At 40.8% G+C, this 24,102-nt stretch overlaps 1 protein-coding gene across 1 annotated transcript in view; it reads left to right on the plus strand.

The window, feature by feature from the left end:
- NPTXR (neuronal pentraxin receptor) overlaps positions 1–23,884 on the plus strand; it is an 82,879-nt gene extending 58,995 nt beyond the window's left edge. Inside the window, exons 3-5 of the mRNA XM_089674294.1 lie at positions 4,972–5,213; positions 18,742–18,921; positions 19,098–23,884. Coding sequence (XP_089530420.1) covers positions 4,972–5,213; positions 18,742–18,921; positions 19,098–19,322 — 647 coding nt within the window. The 3' untranslated portion in view covers positions 19,323–23,884. The remainder of the gene's footprint in view (positions 1–4,971; positions 5,214–18,741; positions 18,922–19,097) is intronic.
- The last annotated feature ends 218 nt before the right edge of the window (positions 23,885–24,102 follow it).

Consider the following 24,102-nt stretch of genomic DNA (forward strand, 5'->3'; position numbering starts at 1 on the left):
TGGAAATGGCTAATAGTAGTCAAAAAAGGAGAGAAAGAGTGGAGGCGATAGAACAAGAAAAGGAACTGCAAATGCCAAACAAAAGAGAAATAGCAGAAATGTTTCAAAATCTTGAAAAATCAATAAAACAAGAGATGGCGATAATACAGAAAGACCTGGGGCAAATGATAGGAAGAGTGGAAAAAACAGAGGGAAAAGTGGAAGAACAGCCCCAAATTATTTTGAAACTAGAAAAGCGGATGATAGAAATGAGAAAAGAACAAAGAAAGCTGCTATATAGGAAATAGGAACAAGAAAATAGGGATAGGAGATGTAATCTAAGGATAAGAGGAGTACCAGTACCCAACTAAAACAGAAATCTTGAATATAAATCTTCAAAGAGGAGAGAGAAAGGCTTTGCAAAGGGAATTTTCTTTCTCTTGGAAGGAAAAGAACTAAAATACTTAGGAATAAAGTTAGCAGTCTCCTTGAAGAATATATACAAAGAAAATTATATTTCATTATTAAATTAAATTAAAGATGAAATGAGAAAACATGGGATAGGTGGTATATCGTGGATAGGACGAATAAATTTAATTAAAACGGTAATCGTTCCAAAAATTTTATATAAATTCCAGATGATCCCAATCAAGATGCCTGGATTGTATTTTAGGAGAATAAAAAAATTATGCTAAAGTTCATATAGAGAAATAACCCAGAATAGGCTATGAAGTTCTAACTAGAGACAAAGAAAATGGGGGTTTAGGTGTACCTGATTTTAGAAGATATTATAATGCAGTCTTGATAGCACGAATTTTTGATTGGACACATAACTCACAGGGAAAAAGTTGGATAAATATAGAAAACACTTTAAGCAAAACACATTTGGATAGGATAATATGGTTGCCACCTCACGTTCGTGAAGTGATAGAATGTACAAGTGCATTCACAAGAATTGCTTTGGGAGCTTGGGACACAATGCACAAACAGATGGGATGGGAATTTAACTCTATGTTGATGCCTATTGTAAACACAGGTTTTTTTCCACCGGGGGAATGAAAAGATCGCAGGGAGATAGATAAGCATGGATAAGGATAAGATGCTCAATTAAAAGATCTAATGAAAGATGTGGAAATTTGCCCCTTAGTAGAATTGAAGAAGAGAGAGCTATTCATTAAAGTAGATGAGTGGCGGTATCTACAAATAAAACATTTCATAGAAAAACTTCCTAGGCTCCTAAGGAAAAAAGAACAATGGAACCCATTTGAAAAATTTTTTAGTACACGGGGATATGGGAAACATGGAACTTCGAAAATATATAAAATTCTTACTAAGTTAACAACAGATATGGTACCCGCATGTATGGAGAGATGAGAAAGAGAATTAGGAATAAAAATAGGGGAGGATAAACAAAAAAAAGATTTACAAGATAACACACGGTAATGCGAGCATGAAAGAGGTGGAGATGAATTATAAATGCTTGGTGAGGTGGCATATGACACCAAACATAGTACATAAATAAAATAGTTATAAATCTCCTTTATGTTGGAGGGGTTGTGGGGAACAGGGCACAGTAGGTCACATTTGGTGGGAGTGCCACAAAATCCAAAAATATTGGAAAGAAGTACTTCGCTTGACACAAGAAATAACTGGGATAAAAATTTTAAAGGAGCCAGGGGTATGTCTCGTTCACGGAACAGAGTTAACGGTTTAAAGGTATAAAAATTCTGGGTTATTGCACTATATTAATGCAGCAAAGGGTTTGATTACTAAATTCTGAATGGAACAGGAAGCACCAAGAACATCGGACTGGATTAAAAAGGTAGACCAGATATATAGGATGGAAGAACTATACCATATAGATGAGGATAAAGTGGAGTGTTTTCGTGAGAAATGGAAAAAGTAGGTTCAAGAAGGTTAAACTAAATGAAATTGTATAAGATAGAAGAATATATGAATACCCTAGGATTCCAAAAGAGAGAGAAATGTTGCTGAGAGGTGGAGGTGGGGGGCGGGGGAGGGAGAGTTTGTATCTTTTGTATGTTGGGTAAAATATTGGAATAAGTTATGTTGAAACTTTAATTGATGGAATAGATAAAATGTAAAACTTAATAAAATATTAATAAGAAGAAGAAGAAGAAGAAGAAAAAAAAAAGAAACACAGGCAGACAGCAGCAATGAGACAGATACTGGGCCAGGAATGCTGGTAGGCAGCAGCAGTACAAGACATTGGACAGTAGCACAGATGGGAAGTAGCAGTGTCAGGCTGTGAAAATTTGTAAGCACAGGAACCAATGCAGGCAACAGCAGTGTTAGGAAAAAGACAAGTGCTGGGTTGGGAACTATGGAACAGAAAATCAAAAAAGTGTAATCTGGTGTTAAAAAAACCAGATCAGTTGACCACCAGCACGTCAGGTTAAGTCACAGAAATAGCTGAAGACCATTCAGCACCAGGCTCATGTGTAACTCAGGGTTCCTTGAGCAATGAGCAATTTCTGTCTCTCAGATAAGTTTCCACACACAATTTATCTTTTTAGCTATCTGTAAGAGGGTAATTCTTCCCAACAACCACAAGTGTAAGGAGAATTCTTCCCATTGACCATCACACTACTATATCATGAGTTGTTGATATAGTAATTTTTAGCAGGGGTTCCCTGAGACCAGAAAGTTATTTCAAGGGGTCCTCTGTGTTGAAAAGGTTGAGGAAAGTTGATTTAAAGTGAATATAAAGAAATATATATATATATATATATATATATATATATATATGTATACATACAGTGGGGATCTAAAGTTTGGGCACCCCAGCTAAAAATTTGTATTAATGTGCATAAAGAAGCCAAGGAAAGATGGAAAAATCTCCAAAAGGCATCAAATTACAGATTAGACATTCTTATATGTCAACAAAAGTTAGATTTTATTTCCATCATTTACACTTTCAAAGTAACAGAAAACAAAAAAATGGCGTCTGCAAAAGTTTGGGCACCCTGCAGAATTTATAGCATACACTGCCCCCTTTGCCAAGCTGAGACCTGCCAGTGTCATGGATTGTTCTCAATCATCATCTGGGAGAACCAGGTGATGTCAATCTCAAAGGTTTTAAATGCCCAGACTCATCTGACCTTGCCCCAACAATCAGCACCATGGGTTCTTCTAAGCAGTTGTCTAGAAAACTGAAACTGAAAATAGTTGACGCTCACAAAGCTGGAGAAGGCTATAAGAAGATAGCAAAGCGTTTTCAGATGTCAATATCCTCTGTTCGGAATGTAATTAAGAAATGGCAGTCATCAGGAACAGTGGAAGTTAAAGCAAGATCTAGAAGACCAAGAAAAATATCAGACAGAACAGCTCGCAGGACTGTGAGAAAAACAATTCAAAACCCACGTTTGACTGCACGATCCCTCCAGAAAGATCTGGCAGACACTGGAGTTGTGGTACACTATTCCACTATAAAGAGATACTTGTACAAATATGGTCTTCATGGAAGAGTCATCAGAAGAAAACCTCTTCTACGTCCTCACCACAAAATTCATTGTTTGAACTTTGCAAATGAACATATAGACAAGCCTGATGCATTTTGGAAACAAGTTCTGTGGACCGATGAGGTTAAAAGTGAACTTTTTGGCTGGAATGAGCAACGGTACGTTTGGAGAAGAAGGGGCACAGAATTTAATGAAAAGAACCTCTGTCCAACTGTTAAGCATGGGGTTGGATCAATCATGCTTTGGGATTGTGTTGCAGCCAGTGGCACAGGGAACATCTCACGAGTAGAAGGAAAAATGGATTCAATAAAATTTCAGCAAATTTTGGATGGTAACTTGATGCCATCTGTGAAAAAGCTGAAGTTAAAGAGAGGATGGCTTCTACAAATGGATAATGATCCTAAACACACCTTGAAATCCACAGGGGATTACATCAAGAGGCGTAAACTGAAGGTTTTGCCATGACCTTCACAATCTCCTGACCTCAACATAATTGAAAATCTATGGATAGACCTTAAAAGAGCAGTGCGTGACAGACAGCCCAGAAATCTCAAAGAACTGGAAGACTTTTGTAAGGAAGAATGGGCAAATATACCTCAAACAAGAATTGAAAGACTCTTGGCTGGCTACAAAAAGCGTTTACAAGCTGTGATACTTGCCAAAGGGGGCAGTACAAGATATCAACTCTGCAGGGTGCCCAAACTTTTGCAGACGCCATTTTTTTGTTTTCTGTTATTTTGAAAGTGTAAATGATGGAAATAAAATCTAACTTTTGTTGACATATTATAAGAATGTCTAATCTGTAATTTGATGCCTTTTGGAGATTTTTCCATCTTTCCTTGGCTTCTTTATGCACATTAATACAAATTTTTAGCTGGGGTGCCCAAACTTTCGATCCCCACTGTGTATATATATATATATATATATATATATATATATATAGCAAACATGTTATACTTAGCTGCTCTGTGCAATAGAATTGCAGAGTGGTCCCGATCCTCATCTTCATGGGTCCTCTGCCAGAACTCCTGGCTCCTTCTCTTCTCAGTGTGCCACCATAGGAAACTGCTTCTTATGGCGGTACACCTGGGAGCTCAGTCCTGAGCAGCCCTGCCTGTGTCCCCGCTCCCCAGTCACAGGATTTGACTGACAGCAGTGGGAGCCAATAACTCCCTCTGCCTCAGCAAAGCCTGTGAGAGTGGGGAGAGGTGCTACAGATGGGCACAACACCGGATCGAGTAAAGGCTCAGGTAAGTATATGGGGGGAGGGAGGTGAGGAGGTGATACTAATGCCTAAACATTTTCTATCTTAATGCAGGGAATGCATTAAGGTGAAAAAAGTTAAGGTTTTAGAACCACTTTAACACATCATCTGCTGAATAGGCAAGTATAAACCTTTACCTTTTACAGGATTATGCTAGTCTCATGTCTGCTAGCTAGCAACAGGGACACTTTAACTAACATAGTTTTAATCTTTAAATATACGTATGTTTGCTTTATTTTACTTTAGGTTACCCTGGTTATCATCCAGAGAACTTCAAGCTTAGCTTTTCAGTACGTACCAACTATATGTATGGACGAATGAAAAAGACTCTTCCAGAGCTCTATGCTTTCACTATATGCCTGTGGCTAAAATCCAAGACAACCTCAGGGTCAGGCACTCCTTTCTCTTATTCTGTCCATGGTCAACCCAATGAGATTGTACTGCTGGAGTGGGGTCACAACCCCATGGAACTTCTCATCAATGATAAGGTAAGACTAACAAAATACAGCTAACTATTTAAACAACGCTATTTTATAATATTGGTCACCAAACAGGAAATTTTGAACATTATGTTTGGTAAGGGCAAATACTGTAACTGTAGTCCTGGGCATAACACAACAGCAAATTTACCCTTAAATGTGTTTATAATAAAACCAACTGACATAAAAAATAGCAGCAAACAGGATTCACCAATGTAAAAATTTTATAAACGGGAAAAAAACAAAATAAATCTTCATCTACTTACACAATGTAAACAAAGTGAAGGGATAGGATTTCCAAATTTTAAAAATTACTATTATGCCTCCCAGCTGACACGAATCCTAGATTGGCGCTGTCATGCAAAACATAAGGATTGGGTATTGCTAGAAGTGGATTTTGACCCTTTCCCAGTAAAATTTGCCCCATGGATACCATTATAACTTTGCCCAACTAACTTAAAAAAACATCTAATGATAGGAACGACTCTCAAAATATTTAGTGCTCTAGCTAAAGATAATATTTTATCCTCTTCCCCTGGTCCTTTGACTCCATTGGGACTTAACCCAGATTTTCTACCTGGGATGTCTTCTTCAGCTAATTTAAAACTACAAGATGAAACACACTTAGAGGTCTATCAGTGCTTGACAAAGGGTAAATTACACTCTTTTGAAAATTTAACAAAATTGATAAAACCAGCGAACATGACAAACTGGACATACCGTCAAATACATAGTTACATCCACACCACACCACAGTAAACAAGAATTCATTCCTAGGACCTTTAACACCTTTTGAATCTATTTGCATCAAAGGAAAGCCCACCAAAAAATCAATTTCAATGACGTATACCTGACTTCAATCTACACAAAGTGAGGACCCGGTCCGATTCAGGACATACTGGAAAACAGTTTTTCATACTACATATACAGATGACCAATGGAAACACGCATGTGTCTTTGCACATAAGTGTTCCATTAGTACTCGGTTTCAGGAGACTTCGTATAAGCTTCTTTCACAATGGGACGCAACACCTGTTAAATTGAAGAAATGGTTCCCACAGTCCTCAGATATTTGCTGGCGTAATCAAGTGACAGGGTCTCTAATACACATATGGTGGGACTGTCCCTTGATAGTAACTTCTTAGCAACAGGTTGACTCCACTTTGCTGTTTGCTTCACATCTCTAATTGTTCCATGAAGAAATACAAACGCTCACTTACCAAGTTCCTTCTGACTGCAGCTAAGACTCTGATCCCACGACATTGGAAATCCTCAAAACCTCCCTCCATCAAAGAATGGCTTAATTTAATAGAAAACATATTTTATATGAAGGAATTGGTTGGACTTGCACAGGAATCTACTGATAAATTTCATAAGACATGGTCTGCCTGGACCATCTTTCGACATTCCACAGAATACGAGAATATGAGAAAATGGTTACCGAGACACGGTCTGCATCCTTAGCATCAGCTCAGCTGTTATTAATGTCTTATTTATGAGAGTAAACACACCAATTCACTGACTTTCCTGCTATCACACTTCTCTCTTCCTCCTCTTTCTAGTTTTCTTTTTCCCTTTTCTATGCTTTCTTCTGTCATTATTTGTTGGTTTCTCAAGGAACGGTTTTCTAATTTAATTGGGTTGGTAAATGATATCCAGTAATTCATACTGAATTTATAGCAGCTATTCTATGGATTGGCTGATTATAAGCTCCTAGAATCATAGATTGTACTATGAGCCCTCTTAGGCTGGCCAAGGACCTGGCCCCTATGATCCAAATCAAACATATATATGTTTCAATTTGTACTGGTTTTATAGCTAATTGTTGGTTCTGAATGAAACTATATATCAGTTTAACATGATTATTGCACGTATTGATAAAAGGTTTAACAGATAAGCTATGAACACTTACTGTATCTCTGTTTCTTGGTATTATTGAATATTAAGGAACAACTGGCTGCATTTTGTAACTGAGAGCTCTACTAAGTATAATTGTATCTTTGTAAAGTTGACTGTTTTTGACCTTGCCTTGAAACCTCAATAAAAAATTTATTGATGAACATTTTTTTTTTAAAAGGGGATTCACTCAGGGAAAGTAGATTTATTCTGAAATTCATCCAACATTCACCCATTTTTGCCTTGCCTAGTATTCAAACCATTCCCTGGTTTGAAATGTGTATTTTTAAAGCTTTCTTTAAAGCTTTCCATGGGTCTTTCCAGCACTTCCATGGGTCATTTTTGGGGTATGTTTTTCTGTAAAAAAACAGAATATAGGAATGAATAAAAAATTATAAAATAAAACAGCATCCCCCTCCCTTTCCTAGGTATCCCCATAGCAAGCGAGTGACAAGTTGATACCATGCTCCCCAAAACTCTTGCCATTGCTGAAGGTCCACCTTTGGACTTCAATGTAACATGGAAAAGTTAACATTTTTGAAAAAAAATCAATAACAGAGTACTTTTTCTGTGTGATGTTTAAATTTTTCTCTTAGCTGCACACATCAGTGGATTATTTAGAGGTCCAGGGGATCCCTAAAACCATTCACCTGGGAGGAGGTGAACACCTACTTTCTCCCCATGGGGGTACAGGTAGGTGGAACATGAGACCCAGTTGCCAGCACCCTTTTCTGGGCATTGAGGGTGCTAACAAACACAATGCCAGTCAGCATCAGGCTGAGGTGCTTAGGGAGGGACTATGAATATTTGAGGAAACCCTCCTAAAAGCCCGCCCAATGCAGAAAGGCATTCGGGCTGGAATGCACATAGAAAGGTAGCTGCACGCTCATAGCTCCGTTGCTATAGGGGTACAAATCAGCATGCCTGGCTTGCAGGAAAAGGTGGCTCAGGTGCTAGTAGTTGGGTTTTTAAAAATATTTTTTATTTAACAAAATTATATAAATCCTCCTAGAGCTGAAACCTTATATAAACACCAGAGGAAGCATGTCGGCAACAAAAGTGAAAGGACTGTCATGTTATTTAGAAATATGTGCTCAAAACATTCCCACAACGATTCCTTCAAAGGTGAAAATAGCTGCTATTGAATCTATGAAGATTTGTCCTGGCAGGAATTGAACTAATAAGATTTACCCAGTGAATGTCATATGTTACATAGGCCAAATATTGCCAGAAATTGCTTTGCTATTTATTATTAGGTAATTTCACCAGCTAATCATTAATAAATACACCGCAAAGTGTTGAGTATATAAAAAAAAAATGCATACACCTTTTTTGGAGCGGTTTTTTGGAACGCTTATAGATCATCTATGTTCACATTCTTCCATTCATATTTGAAGTTAGCATTTTACACTACATTTCCTAAGGCCTTGGGACATAAAAGATACCCATATATGTTTTGATTTTTGGTCAGATTAAAGCTGAATTTCTGGCAGAAGTTACACAAATAATTGTTGTAATGTATTCATTAAACTCTTTAGATGTATTTTTGACTGCAGCTAGTACCTTAATTTATCTGGGTAGCTGCCTCCCGTATATCGCTGCAAAGTAGAACTCAGACTGAAAGAGGAAATAAACATGCTGACAGGAGGGGAGAGTGCAGACTAGCAAAAGAAACAGATTATTACTGTGCTGTTGCCCATAACTGTGTAGTCATCCGATTTGAGGTGTGTTCTTGACCAAGTTGTGCTGCCTAATTGGGGTTCCTAGGTCTCAATAAATGCTACAAATATCCTTTTGCAGGTAACAGGCTGTGTGCTTGGGCTTCAGCTTTAGAAACTTTTATTTAGGGTAGTTACCCCATTTCCTAGGTTGAATATCCTGAAAACTGGATACTATGATATGTAACTATTGACCCAGTTTCCCTAAATGAGAATCTGGTTGTACCCACTCCATATACCTGAGTCTCACAACTGGCCATCAGAAAGATTTCACTTGCTATTAGTGTGGCATAGAAGATGGGGGCAGGGCAGGGCAAGGCCCTAGATTATGAAAGCTGGGTTGATGTGTGAATAGCACACTGGGATTTGGGGCACTTGAAGGTGCCTACTGTTGGATGCAAGTGGCAGTTTAAGTTTTTTTAACTTTAGGTTGCTTTACATTATTCTAGAGCAGTGTTTCTAAACCGGGGTTCCGCAAGAAGTCCCCAGGGGTTCCACCGTGAAACAACATTATGGTGATGTATACCATCTAATCTTGTTTCCAGTATTGTTCGCAATGCACACTGACAGTCAGTAGTGTCAGTGCACATTGATACCCGATGCCTTCTCTATAGTTCCAGCCCCTATAAAGTCAGAGGGTGGGGCCAGGAGTAGTGCAGAGGGCGGGAGCAGAAGAAGGAGGTGGCAGCTTTCTGTGACAGCGCTGAGCACAGAGCAGGAGCAAGTGGCTTGCATTGGGAGATGAGATCCTACAGCTACAGAGACACAAAGTGCAAAGGGTGGTGGAAGGAGGTGGGCAGAGAGCCACTAGCCGCTGGAGCACATGGCTGGATCAGGAGGAGAGATCCTGTTACAGCCGCAGTATTGCAGAGTGCAGGGAGGAGGAAGCAGAGCGCCGCCAGAGCAAGGGGCTATCTGAGAGGTGAGATCTTCTTAGAGGTGCAGAGTGCTGGAGGAGGGGCAGAAAGGAGGCAGTAGGTGAAATCCAGTGTATGACAGTATTATTATTATTATTATACAGGATTTATATAGCGCCAACAGTTTTCTCAGCGCTTTACAATATAATGGGAGACAATACAGCAACAATACAGTTCAATACAAGAGGGAAAGGAGGGCCCTGCTACTTGGAGCTTACAATTTAGGAGGGAGGGGCTAGTAGTACAAAAGGTAGTAACTGTGGGTGATGGACTGGTTGGAAGAGTAGAAGATTCCATTATTAGCTGAGGGCGGGATAGGCTTCCCTGAAGAGATAGATTTTCAGAGATCGCCTAAAAGTGAGCAGAGTAGGCGATAGTATGATAAATTGGGGTAGAGAGTTCCAGAGGATGGGGGAAGCTCTGGAGAAGTCCTGGAGATGAGCATGGGAGGAGGAGACAAGGGAGAGAGAGCAGGAGGTCTTGCGAGGAGCGGAGAGTACGGTTTGGGTGATATTTAGAGACAAGATCGGTGATGTAATTTGGGGCAGAGTTATAAATGGCTTTATACGTTATTGTTAATGTTTTGAATTTTATCCGTTGAGCAAAGGGAAGCCAGTGGAGGGATAGGAAGAGAGGGGTGTCAGATACAGAACGGTTAGTAAGGTGGATGAGTCTGGCAGCAGCATTCATGATAGACTGAAGAGGGGATAGCCTGCGATTCGGTAGGCCAATGAGGGAGTTACAATAGTCAAGGCGAGATATAACAAGGGAGTGAATAAGTTGCTTAGTGGTTTCCGAGGTTAGGAACGGACGTATCTTGGAGATGTTGCGGAGGTGAAGTCTACAAGATTTGGACAGTGATTGGATTTGGGGGTGAAAGGACAGATGGGAGTCTAGGATTACACCTAGTACCCTGGCATGAGGGGAGGGAATGATGATTGTGTTATTGATCTTGATGGAGAAGTCAGGGGAGGGGGCACGGGCTGGGGGGAATACTAAGAGCTCAGTTTTGGAAAGATTGAGTTTGAGGAAGTGGAGTGACATCCATGTCGATATGTCACTTAGTAGTTTAGTAATGCGAGAGGAGACTGAAGGGGTGAGGTGAGGGGTAGAAAGATAGATTTGTGTGTCATCAGCATAGAGAGGGTACTTAAAGCCATGGGAGTTTATCAAGTGAACAAGGGAGGAGGTGTAGATGGAGAAGAGTCCAAGGACAGAACCTTGAGGGACCCCTACAGAAAGAGGGAGTGAAGAGGAGGAGGCAGCGTTATAGGTAACGCTGAAAGAGCACTGCGATAGGTAGGAGGATAACCAGGAGAGAGCAGAGTCTCTGAGGCCAAGAGAGTGGAGTTTTTTGAGGAGGAGGGGATGGTCAATGGTATCAAAAGCCACAGAGAGGTCAAGTAGTAAGAGTATGGAGTAGTGGCCATTGGTTTATCAGTTAGTAGATCATTAGTGAGTTTTAGTAGGGCAGTTTCAGTGGAGTGTAGTGAGCGAAAGCCAGACTGTAAAGGGTCAAGAAGGTTGTTGTCGGTGAGGTGGGAGCCCAGGCGATTGTAGACTAACCGTTCTAGGAGTTTAGAGGTAAATGGCAGCAGGGAGATGGGTCTTAAGTTGTTCATGTTGGTGGGTTCCAGGGAGGGCATTTTAAGTATGGGAGTGATGTGCGCATGCTTTAGAGGGGAGGGGAAGGCACCAGTAGAGAGGGAAAGATTGAAGATGTGAGTGAGGGAGCATAGGATGGAAGAAGAGGGTGACTGTAGTAGTTGTGAGGGGACAGGATCCAGGGGGAAGGTGGTGAGACGGGCTTCTGAGAAAACCTTAGTGACCTCTTCGGTAGTAGCAAGGTCAAAAGAGGAAAATGTTGAGGGAGGTTTAGTATAAGGTATGCTAAGTGGGATGGATGTCTGTGCATTGGCGATGCCCCTACGAATTGCGTCAATCTTGTTTTTGAAATGATTTGCAATCTCGTGAGCAGTGAGTGAGGTACTGGGTGGAGGTGGAGAAAGTAGAGAGTTAAAAGTATAGAAGAGACGACGAGGACTGGATGACAAGGTATTAATAAGACTGACAAAGTAGGCTTGTTTGGCAGCATGAAGGAAGGAATTGTATGTTAAAAAGCAGATTTATATAGGGTGAATGCTTGCTGGGATTTGGTTTTACGCCACAATCGCTCCAGCGCACTACTATGTCGTTTAAGATTTCTGGTGTCGTCAGTCTGCCAAGGTTGTAACGGTCGGGGCCTGATGCTTTTTTTATTGTTAGAGGAGCAAGTGAGTATAATGTGGATGAAAGTGAACTGTTGTAGACAGCAATGGCCAGGTCAGGACAGGATAGGGGAGAGATTCTGTCATAGAGTTGGTCAGTTGCAGAGTGGAAAGGAGCAGGGTTCAAGTTGTGAAGGTTTCTGCGGGTAATTGTTTGCTGCTTGGAGGGATAGGTGCTTGAAGACGAGGACACTGTGAAGGTGATGAGATTGTGATCAGAGAGAGGAAAGGGGGTGTTTGTGAGGTTGTAGGGAGTGCAAAGATGGCAGAAAACAAGGTCTAATGTATTCCCATCAGAGTGGAGTACTGTATACATTGTGTTAATGCAAAAGATGAGGTTAGTTTGAAGAGTTGGGATATAGCCGGGTTGTTGACATTAATAGGGATGTTAAAATCTCCGAGAATGATAGTAGGTAGTTCAGAGGAGAGAAAGTAGGGTAGCCAGACGGAGAAATCATCAAGAAAGCGCAACACCGGTCCAGAAGGCTGATAGATTTACTTATTTATTTATTACAGATACTTATATAGCGCCGTCAATTTACGCAGCGCTTTACATATATATTGTACATTCACATCATTCCCTAACCCTCAAGGGGCGTACAATCTACGGTCCCTAACTCACATTCATACATACACATACTACGGCCAATTTAGACAGGATCCAATTAAGCATGTCTCTGGAGTGTGGGAGGAAACCGGAGTACCCGGAGGAAACCCAGAGGCACAGGGAGAACATGCAAACTCCAGGCAGGAGGTGCCGTGGCTGGGATTTGAATCAATGACCCTAATACTGCCAGGCTGAAGTATTAACCATTTAGCCACTGTGCTGCCCACAGCCACTGTGCTGCCCACTGCAATCCTCAGAGAAATGGGAGAAAACAGTAGTGATGAAGACTGCAGAGAGCTGGAGCACAAAGCTGGATCAGGCTGAATGTAGCAAGATGTGAGATGATGCTAGCTTTTTGTTATTATGCCATAAATGTACATAGAGCTATTATGATCTCTCCTCTGCTACATTCAGTCTCATCCAGCCACATGCTCCCACTCTCTGCTCCCACTCTTTGAATTCAGCGCTGCCATACACTGAATGTCACCTCCTCATCCAGCCATGTTCTTCATCTACAGCTCGCTGATCAGAACTAATGTTCTGTGAGCTGTAGATCTGAAAAATTTTTTCAGGGGTTCCCTGAGTTCTCAAACTTTTTGCAAAGGGCTCCTCGAAAGCAAAAAAGGTTGAGAAACACTGTTCTAGAGTGAATACATTGCCCATTTAAGAAAGGCAGAAAGCTTCAGTACATATGTGACCTACAACTGTACATCTCTAGTACATATGTAACTTAGAGGAATATCTATAAACCTACGCACATTCGCCCACAACATTTGGCAGATTTATAAAAAATGTTGCAGAAAGAGTGAATAAAATTGAAGGAATCCAATGCTGTGCAGTGAATTACAGTAGATGGCAACTTAGGCAACAAGTGGCACTGGTTGTGGGGCTCATTCGAAACTGCCTGATTTGTTTATCTTAGAGTTTAGAGTGGTGAATGTTACAATACAGCAGATGTTCCATTAGCATCTCCTGCTGAATGAATCTACATTTCTGCTTTTTGTGAATGTCGTTGACTCTTTTTAGAAAGGGGAACAGCTCACAACTTTTTAAACTCTTCCTCTTTGGGCTATTGCTCAGTAAAGCATTTCAGAGGAATACATCATTTGTTAGAGGTAATCCAATATTACAAATACCAAAGTTACTAGAAAGCTTGTAGCAACTAAAAGGAAACTCAGACTAGTAACAACCGTGGTTGGAAAAACAAGTTGCTTCAGTTTTAAATGTTTGGCACGGCATCAATAAGAACCGAAATTGTATCTTTAAATGTAGTAGACAGCAGACTGATTCCCCTCAGGTACTAATTCATCCAAAAAGAATAGTGCGGCTTCTCATCTGCAGCTGATTGTGCCGCGGCCACTGCAGCTACAAGAATGTCAAAGACAGACTCTGAAGGATGTAAAAGTCTGCTTACTGCCCCTGTGCCCTGATTCAGCTATCATGACAGAGACTTTGGTAATTAAATCCTGCAGAGCTGAAAAAAACTCCTCCATGGACAGGGCAGAAGAGAGACCCAAACCTTAGGGAGCTAGGGAAGATTCCAATGAATGGGTGTTTGTGTCAGGTAAGAAGGAATGCTGCAGCCTGCTCCAGAGCTGCTAGAATCCAGTGTCAAACTGCTGGCCCTCCTGCTGTTGCCAAACTACAAGTTGCATGAGGCATTGCAAGATTGACAGTTACAAGCATGACTCCCAAAGGCAGAGGCATGATGGGACTTGTAGTTTTGCAACAGCTGGAGGGCCACCAGTTTGACACCAAAGATTAATTATGAACTGGTAAGGCCCAGGGAACTGCTCCCTTTGCACTCAGAATCTGTTACAATTAACCTCCCTGGAGGTATTCCCGAGTGTAGCTTAGGATAAAGTTTCAGCACCACAAGCGGTAACCTTGAGCTACACTAGGGAATACCCTGCAGTGCTGCTCCGGGATCTCTTCTTCACTTACCTTGTCCTGCACTCCCACAATGTCCCCCCTGCAGTGTCCCTGGCAATGTCCTCCGGCCGATGCCGGCATCTGTCTTCCTGGTTCCGTTCCCTGCGATGTCAGGACGTACGGGACGGAACTGGCGGGAAATTTTAAAATTTTAAAAGTGACAGTCACTAAATTCACTAAAATCACATAGTAAAATATTACTGTTTCAAACCATTTCACATACATTTTGTCCCGAGTGCTTTGTCCTGTGCCCTGCTGGCATTTTTACTGTTCTTTCTACCTGGAAACTGAGAAAAGTCCATGGCATCCAAAAAGCATCCCTTTAGGTCAACAGCGGTTTTAGACCAGCTAGAGAACACCAATAGTAAATCAGAACCACTTGCAGAATTGAGTGATAATGATTCGTGGGGAAATTTGTCATCAGACGCTGAAAACGATTTTGCGACTTTGCTCAGTGATATGTGAACTGGCACTCTATTTCAAATTTCAGTGTTTTTGGTTTGATTATATTATTGAATTACATTTATTATAGTATTATTTTTTATGATTATTTATTAAATTATAATTTATGATTTCATGTTTCAAATTTTAACATACCCAGAATGTTTACTAGACTCTTGTTCGGACAGATTTCAGTGAGTTATTCCTAAAAATTTCAGACCTACAATAAAAAAACTACATATTTCCATGCAAAAAAATGTACCACTATGAGCACAGAAATATGGACATAATCAGATCGCTAGGAAGGCTACGGAAAAAGCAGAAGTTATATCATTGGAAGTGGCTTAGTCACTATGAGATGGCAGTCATTCCCTCCCTCCCTTTTCTTCCTTCCTCCATCCCCTCCCTTCATGCTTTCCTCCTTTTCTCCCTCTCTCTCCCCTTCTTTCCTTCCTTCCTTCCCCTTCTTTCCTTCCCCTTCTGTCCTTACTTCCTTCCTTCCTTCATCCATTTCCTCCCTCTTTTTTCTTCCTTCCTTCTTCCCTCCCCTCCTTCCTTCCCTCCCGTTTCTTCATTCCTTCCTTCCTCCATTCCCTCCATTCCTTTTCTTCCTTACCTTCATTCCTTCCTCCATCCCCTCGCTTCTTTCATTCCCTCCCTCCTCATCCTTCAATCATTCTTTCCTTCCCCCCTCCCTCCACTTCCTTCAATCCTTCCTTCCCCCCTCCCTCCCCTTCCTTCAATCCTTCCTTCCTTTCTCCCTTAATTCCTTCCTCCATCCCCTCTATTCATTCTTTCCTCCATCCCCTCCTTTCATTTACTTCCTTCTTTCCTCCCTCCCCCCCTTTCATTTACTTCCTTCTTTCCTCCCTCCTCTCCTTTCATTTACTTCCTTCTTTCCTCCCTCCTCTCCTTTCATTTCCTTCCTTCCTCCCTCCCCTTCTTCCTTCCCTCCCTTTCCTTCATTCCTTCCTCCATCCAGTCCCTCCCTCCCTTTTCTTCCTTCCTCCATCCCCTCCCGTTACCCTTCCCTCCTTCCCTCCCCTTTCCTTTTCTTCCCTTCCTTTCTCTATCCATTCCCTTTTCCTCCTTCCTTCCCTCCCTTCATTCCTTCCTCCATTTCCTCCCTTCCTTTTCTTGCTTCTGCCATCCCCTCCCTTCATCCTTTCCGCCCTCCCCTCCCTCCCTTCCTTCCCCTTCTTTCCTCTCTCTTTCCCTCCCCTTCCTTCCTCTCTCTTTGTCCTTTTTTTCCCACAAATAGAGATTTCTTTTAGCGGTAGTTGATTGCCTCTGCATTTTTTATTTTTTGAGCTATAAACAAAAAAAGACCAAAAATTTTGAAAAAACAAAACAATATTTTTTACTTTTTGCTATAAAACATATCCAGTAAAAAAATTTAAAAAATCTAATTTCATCATAAATTTATAAATTTAGGCCAAAATGTATTCTGCTACATGTCTTTGCTAAAAGAAAATCCCAATACGTGTAAATTAATTGGTTTACGTGAAAGTTATAGCATCTACAAAAGACAGTATATATATATATATATATATATATATATATATATATACTGTATATACGTGATTTTGAGCAGCCCTCCTGCCCTGTAGCAGTAATTCTGCTATAGGGTGGTGGGGAAGCGGTTAAGAATCTTGAACAAAGATAAAATAGCCTTAATATAAGTAAAAATAGCCTTAATATAAGTAAAAATGTCTACAAAGAATGGGTTTGCTTTTCTGTAAAGACACCCATACTCCTAGGAAACTAGCAAACAACTAAAACATCAAGGAAGTGGCAAGGATTTTACTTGGCTGGCCATTGGCTTTTTGTTTGCCAGTGTCCAAATCACCCTAAAGCAGAGCCGGATCTAGCCTGTCTGATATGGAGGTGCAGTAAAAAATGTCAGAGGGGCAGAGGATGCAAGGTCAGCGGGGCAGTGTATAGGAGTCAGTAGGGGTCAGCAGGACCGAGGACAGGGGGTCAGCAGGACAGAGGACAGAGGGTCAGCAGGACAGAGGACAGGGGGTCAGCAGGATGGAGGACAGGAGGTCAGTAGGATGGAGGACAGGGGATCAGCAGGACAGGGTACAGAGAGTTAAATCCCCCCCCCCATTCCCCCTCTTGATCAAAATCCCCCAGCCCCTCCTAGCACAAATCCCCCTGTCCCTCCTCCTAACACATACCCCTCCCATTCCTCCTCCTAGCTGCACAATATCCCCCCCAAAATTACCCTTCTCAGCACAAATAGCCCCCATCCCATCTCCTCCACAAACCTCTCATCTGAATCCAAGCACAAATGATTGGTCCCAGTACACTTCCCCACCTGCATGTTCTAACCCCCCCCCCCGCCCAAAACGTTAGAGGCGGAGATCCTCTACAGAGCCAGAGGAGGTGTGCTGAGCTGTGCTCTCCTCCTCCTGTAATGACAGCAATCCACCATGCAGCAGATGATACAGGATTGCTCTTCGGGCTGTACACATATGGTTTGATTACCCACCCCCTATGTCCTCCAAGGGCTGCCCATCTCCCAGCAGCACGTAATGTGGATTGGGGGCGGGTAGTCAAACCATGCACAGTCCAATCTAGCGATCCTCTATCACCTGCTTTTTTTTTGCCAGTATCCAAATCACCCTAAAGCAGGGCTGGATCTAGCCTGTCTGATATGGAGGTGCAGTAAAAATGTCAGAGGGGCAGAGGATGCATGGTCAGCGGGGCAGTGTATAGGAGTCAGTAGGGGGTCAGCAGGACCGAGTACAGAGGGTCAGCAGGACAGAGGGCACAAATTCACAAAAAGAACATTGGGGAACTTGAGAAAGTACAGAGAAGGGCAAATAAACTGATAAGAGACATGGAGGAGATCAGCTATGAGGAAAGATTAGAGGAACTGAATTTATTCTCTCTTGAGAAAAGGAGATTAAGGGGGGATATGATCAACATATATAAATACATCAGTGGTTCATATAGTAAACTTGGTGTAGAGCTATTCACCCTGAGGTCATCACAGAGCACTCTTTACGTCTGGAGGAAAAGAAATTTAATCTCCAAACACTGAAAGGTTTGGAGTGTGGAATAGACTCCCTCAAGAGTTGGTTCTGACCAGCTCAGTGGATTGTTTAAAAAAAGGCCTGGATTGTTTCTTACATACACAGAATATAACTGGATACTAACACCTATAGGTAAAGTTGATTCAGGGAATATCTGATTGCCTCTCAGGGGATCAGGAAGGAATTTTTTTTCCCAGCAGGAGCAAATTGGATCATGCTTTGCTGGGGGTTTTTTTGCCTTCCTCTGGATCAACTGTGGGTATAGGATTATAACTTTTTTTTTTCTATGGTTGAACTGGATGGACTTTTGTCTTTTTTCAGCCAGACTAACTATGTAACTATGTAACCTGCTACATGGAAGATCGCTGTTCTGACAGGAGGAGCACAGACCACACCTCCTCCCCCACTCTGTCGCTGTGAGTTCTCTCTGACTTTTTGATTTAGTTCCCTGCTGCTGGCTGCCTCCCTGCCCCCTCACTTTGTCCCTGCCCTGAGTGCGGGAACAGGGATAGGAGCTCAGCGGCCAGGCAAGATTTCAATGGGGTGGCCAGCCCAATATTTTTAGGTATGCAGTGTTATTGGGAATACATAATAAACATATAGCGAGGTTTCTAAAATTCAGCCACAAAAGTGAAACTATAACTTAATGTGAGAACATGATCCAATGAAAATCACATGGCACAGGGAAAGTGAAATATTTTCTTACTTCCAATAGGTAACTCAACTACCAGTTAGCTTAAAAGATGGAATGTGGCATCATATTTGTGTGGCCTGGACTACAAGAGATGGAATGTGGACAGCCTTCCAAGATGGGAAAAAGAAGGGATCAAATGAGAACCTGTCTGCCTGGCACCCAATCAAACCTAATGGAGTCATCATTTTTGGACAAGAACAGGTATCTGCTACTACAACATTTTAATTGTTTCTAAGTTTATTTTCACCATTTAATTCAACCTGTGTTCCTTCTTTCTACCTAAAATGATAACTTCAACTTCAGCAAGATATTCTGAATCTTTGTTGGTAGGCTGAGTTTGAGACTGAGTATACTGAAGCATTTTTTCTTCTGTACAGGATGCCGTAGGTGGTCGATTTGACGCTACCCAGGCATTTGTAGGAGAAGTGTCACAGTTCAATATGTGGGATCGCGTCCTGACCAACAGTGAAATAGAAGGAATCGCAAACTGCACAATGCCTCTGTCTGGAAACCTCATCCATTGGGATGATCGCCAAGTGGATATTTTTGGCGGTGCAACCAAGAGTCCATTTGAAAGCTGTGAGGAGCGTTTGGGTCACTGAGATATACATGAGCATCCGGATCTCCCACATCCCCTATCTATCCCTCAGTGTCACCATAGCAGGATTTCACAGCTTCCCAACCAGTGGGTGTGAAAGCAGCACCAGCTTGTGTTAATCATCACAAGATAATCATAAAACACTGTGTGTCTGTGTTTGGGGTCTGCAACCAACTTTACTATGAAAAGAGTTTAGCAGTTGCTTAATACCGTCACTTGAAAATTTTTACATAAACATGTACAGATTCTTTGTCTTCATTTCCAGCAGGAGATCATGGTTGGTTACTTAGCACTTTCAGGAAGAGTAAGGTACAAAAGTGACCTAGATACATTTCAGTGTTACAGTTTAATACATCAGATTTTGTAAAGCAGATCTAAATAGAGGGGCTATCTTTATTTAAATGTCATATATCACAAGTGTTTATTTGTTCCTAAACAGCATTTTATATTGCTTCTCCAGCACTGCTCTTCACAATTACATGGTTTTCAAAAACATTTCCTGCAGCTTATCAGTTGTTGATCACAGTATAGCCTATCACCTTAAGCCATTGAGCTGTATGCAGGATGGGAAAACTCTGTAGGGCATTATTCAATAAGCACAGCACAAAGAGCAACCAATCATAGTTCAGCTGATTAGCTTCTGTTGGTTAATCTGTTAAATGCTCGCTCGCCATTTTCATAACAGCCAATAAACACAAATTACAATAAAGGTGCTATTACTAAAAATCAGATCACATGCTCTACAAAACTTAAAGCAAACCATGTGTAAATAAAAATATGCTAAACTAACTTAATGCAGGACAACTCTGACAGCAGAAGCTGTCAGAACAAACCTATAATTGCATGATTTGAAAGCTCAGACTCATACCAAAGAGGCTATGAAAATAGAAACTTTATCCTAGAGGCTTTTTTATATAGCCATCATTACTCACCATAGTGGCAGTGCCTATCTCTGATGACTTGATGATAAGGCACAGGGCAAAACAAAGTGGGATGTGGGCAGAGGAAATGACTATTTTCCACAGCTAGGAAGTGGGTCCCAAACCCCACTAAAGGAAAAGTAAGCTGTCAGCTTCACCATGCTTTTGTTAGTTCAGAGCACTTTATTACAACAGGTTTGCTTTAAACTGTACCTTTACTCTTATTAAACCTTTCAAATATCCACTTTCACCAGAAAATGGGTTCACTGAGCCCCGAGAACCTAAAAACCAGAAATTGTCCATATCTCAACCTCCACTAAAAAAATGTATTGCTTGGCTCTGCCTGTTCTACCTCCCAATGCCTGTGTACTTGCTCATCACTATGATTGGCTTCACTGACCAATCCAGAGTTGCAGGAGGGGAAGCAGCACAAGCACCATTATCTAAGGTGAAGCACAGAGCACTTAAAGTGGAATTCAAGGCTATATCTAACTAATCTTAAAAGTACTCCTTCAACCCTCCTAACACCTACGCTGACTAACTTGTGTAAGGGAAAAAAAAAGTATATACACAGTTGTGTTCAAAATAATAGCAGTCAGACATCACTAACCTCATCAATCACTGTTTTTGGTAGAAATGATATTTCTACATGGCAAATAATTTACCAACAGGTGTAGTAGAGTAATAGAAATCCAACAGACCTAACAGTCATGACATGCATGCTGCTGATTCTGTGTAATTGAATCACTAATTGAAAGGAGCATGTTCAAAATAATAGCAGTGTGGAGTTCTATTAGTGAGGTCATTTATTCTTTGAAAAAGAGGTGGCAATTATTGCCCTTATTTAAGGAAGGAAGGCAGCAAATATTGTACATGCTGGTTACAGTGCATTTCTCTCTGAAATTCTGAGGAAAATGGGTCGTTTCAGACATTGTTCAGAAGAACAGCGTACCTTGATTAAAAAGTTGATTGGAGAGGGGAAAACATATAAAGAAGTGAAGAAAATGATAGGCTGTTCCGCTAAAATGATCGCAAATGCTTTAAAATGGCAACCAAAACCTGAGAGACGTGGAAGAAAGCAAAAAACTACCATTCAAATGGATAGAAGAATAGCTAAAATAGCAAGGACTCAGCCAACTATCAGCTCAAAGAAGGTCTAAAGTTACCTGTGAGTACTGTTACAATTAGAAGACGCCTATGTGAAGCCAAGCTATCTGCAAGAATCCCCCGCAAAGTCCCACTGTTGAAAAAAAGACATGTGCTGAAGAGGTTACAATTTGACAAAGAGCACATTGACTGACCTAAAAGAGAAATGGCGCAACATTTTGTGGACTGATGAAAGTAAGATTGTTCTTTTTGGGTCTAGTGGCCGGAGACAGTTTGTCAGATGACCCCCAAACACTGAATTCAAGCCACAGTACACTCTGAAGACAGTGAAGCATGGTTGCGCAAGCATCATGATATGGGGATGTTTCTCATACTACGGTGTTGGGCCTATTTATCGCATACCAGGGATCATGGATCAGTTTGAAGACATCAGAATACATGAAGAGGTCATGCTGCCTTATGCTGAAGAGGAAATGCCCTTGAAATGGGTGTTCCAACAAGACAACGACCCCAAACACACTAGTAAACGTGCAACATCTTGGTTCCAGATCAACAAGATTGACGTTATGGAATGGCCAGCCCAAACGCCGGATCTTAATCCAATAGAAAACTTGTGGGGTGACATCAAAAATGCAGTTTCTGAGGCAAAACCAAGAAATAGAGAAGAACTGTGGAATGTAGTCCAATCATCCTGGGCTGGAATACCTGTTCACAGGTGCCAGAAGTTGGTTGACTCCATGCAACAGATGTACAGCAGTTCTCAGAAACAGTGGTTATACAACTAAATATGAATTAAGTGATTCAAAGGAAAGCAAAATCTTCAAACATTTTTCAGTTTATATAGTGAATGTTTGAGTTTGTAAAGAAGAATACAAACACTGCTATTTTTTTGAACAGTCTAATATTCACTTTTCTTCAATTCTTTTAGAGGAACAACACAAATTTGATATATTTTTCTTCATGTTTTGATTTGTAATAGAATGTGTAGTGTTCCCAATGCATTTGTGTGTATGGAAATAAAAGCTATTAGAAAGATTTTGAGCTTTATTCACTTTTTTCAACACACTGCTATTATTTTGAACACCACTGTATATACTGTATATATATATATATATATATATTTATATATTTATTTACCTATTTTCAGGCTGCTCCAGTCCGGTCATCTGATCTCCCCTGTGGCAACAAGTGGTGGCTGCAGAGGAGAGGGCACTTGATGACTGCTATTGCCTAGGAGCAGTGACATCACCCATAGTCTCCTGTGTCGCAGCTGTTGTCAACAGTTCCTCTTCTCTGCTGCAGCCACCGCATACTGAAACAGGGGAGCTAGAGCATGTGACTAGACTGGAGTGGCCTGAAAACAGTTCTATTCATCTTTCTTACAGAGGTTAGCCGGCATAGGTGTTAGGAGGGGAGAGCATTTATAAGATTAACTAGGTATAGCCTGGAATTCTACCTTATGAAAAAGAAAAAGCTGTCTGCAGTAACCTGGATGAGCCTGCTGTTGGATGTAAGCAGCTGTTACAGAGGTTTGATAAGAATACAGGTTTGTTTTCAAGATAACTGTGATAAATATGATATTTTAGTAAGAGATTTAGTCCTAAAAACAGCTGACCATGAGCTAATACTCCCTCTGAAAGAAGTACTCTAAGTACTCAACTTGGCAAGATTCCATCATTGCCGCCATTACATACATATCAGCAAATGTTATTATCCGTTATATAGCATACAGTAGATAATTATGTGTTTACCGTCCCTTTAAATATACCCCCAAATAGTAGACTTTGATAGCACAAGCCATTTCTCTCCTACTAATCCTTATAAAAGCAGAAGGATCAGATATGGGGAAAACATATGTATTTATTTTTTATATAGACTTCTGCGTTCTGCTCATTCTCTGTGAGCAACAACCTTTTTCCAAGCAACAGCGCACTTTGATTTCTTTCAAAACAGAGATATTTATATATATATAAAAAGTACAAGCCATTATGGAAGACTAGTTGGTATATTAACACTATATGGGGAAAATATTTATATACAGTAAAAAGAAATATAGTATAAAATAAATACTTTTTTATTTTTAAAGATTGCTGCTGTAAGATGTAAGCCCTTAATGGGAGTTAGTTTATTAATGGACATTACTAAAATTTCTTTGATTTTCCCAAGTACAAGGACAAACATCATGGGGCTATTAAGAGCAATCATGCAATCTCTGTGGTTCTGTATTGTGAAATTACAACTTTGATGCACTGTGACATCAGATATCACTGCCATGTCTCACCACTCCCAGGACCCCCCACCTTCTATCCTAAATGTATCTTGCTTTAGCCTTAAAGTTTCCCTTAACCTTCAGTTGATGGGACAAGTATATGTCTCAGTCCACATTCAGACAACCTACCTTTGCTTAGGTCTTGCTCACCATTATTATTCATTTGTTAAAATCCTTCACGTCGCTTGCTTTTTTGGTACATTTGTGGACTGAATTGTGTCTATTTTGTAAAATATCAGTGTTGGAAATAAAGACTTGTGTTTGTTTAAATTTTCTTGAAGTTTTTATGCTTTCCCCATGTGTTCTGAGTGTGAGAATAAATGAAATTCTTTAATTTCTATACCATTATTATTGCCAGATTATACTTACAAACAGAATTATCTGGCAGCTCGGCCAGTGTTATATCATTTTAGACTTTATTACTGAAAATGCCTGAAAGAAGAACGGACTGTGCTCTGTGTAACAAGCAGTTATGCTGGCCAAACACA

This window comes from Staurois parvus, unplaced genomic scaffold (genome assembly GCF_062004578.1).
Source record: "Staurois parvus isolate SC_StPar_1 unplaced genomic scaffold, SC_StPar_1.0 ptg000149l, whole genome shotgun sequence".
NCBI classification, from domain to species: domain Eukaryota; kingdom Metazoa; phylum Chordata; class Amphibia; order Anura; family Ranidae; genus Staurois; species Staurois parvus.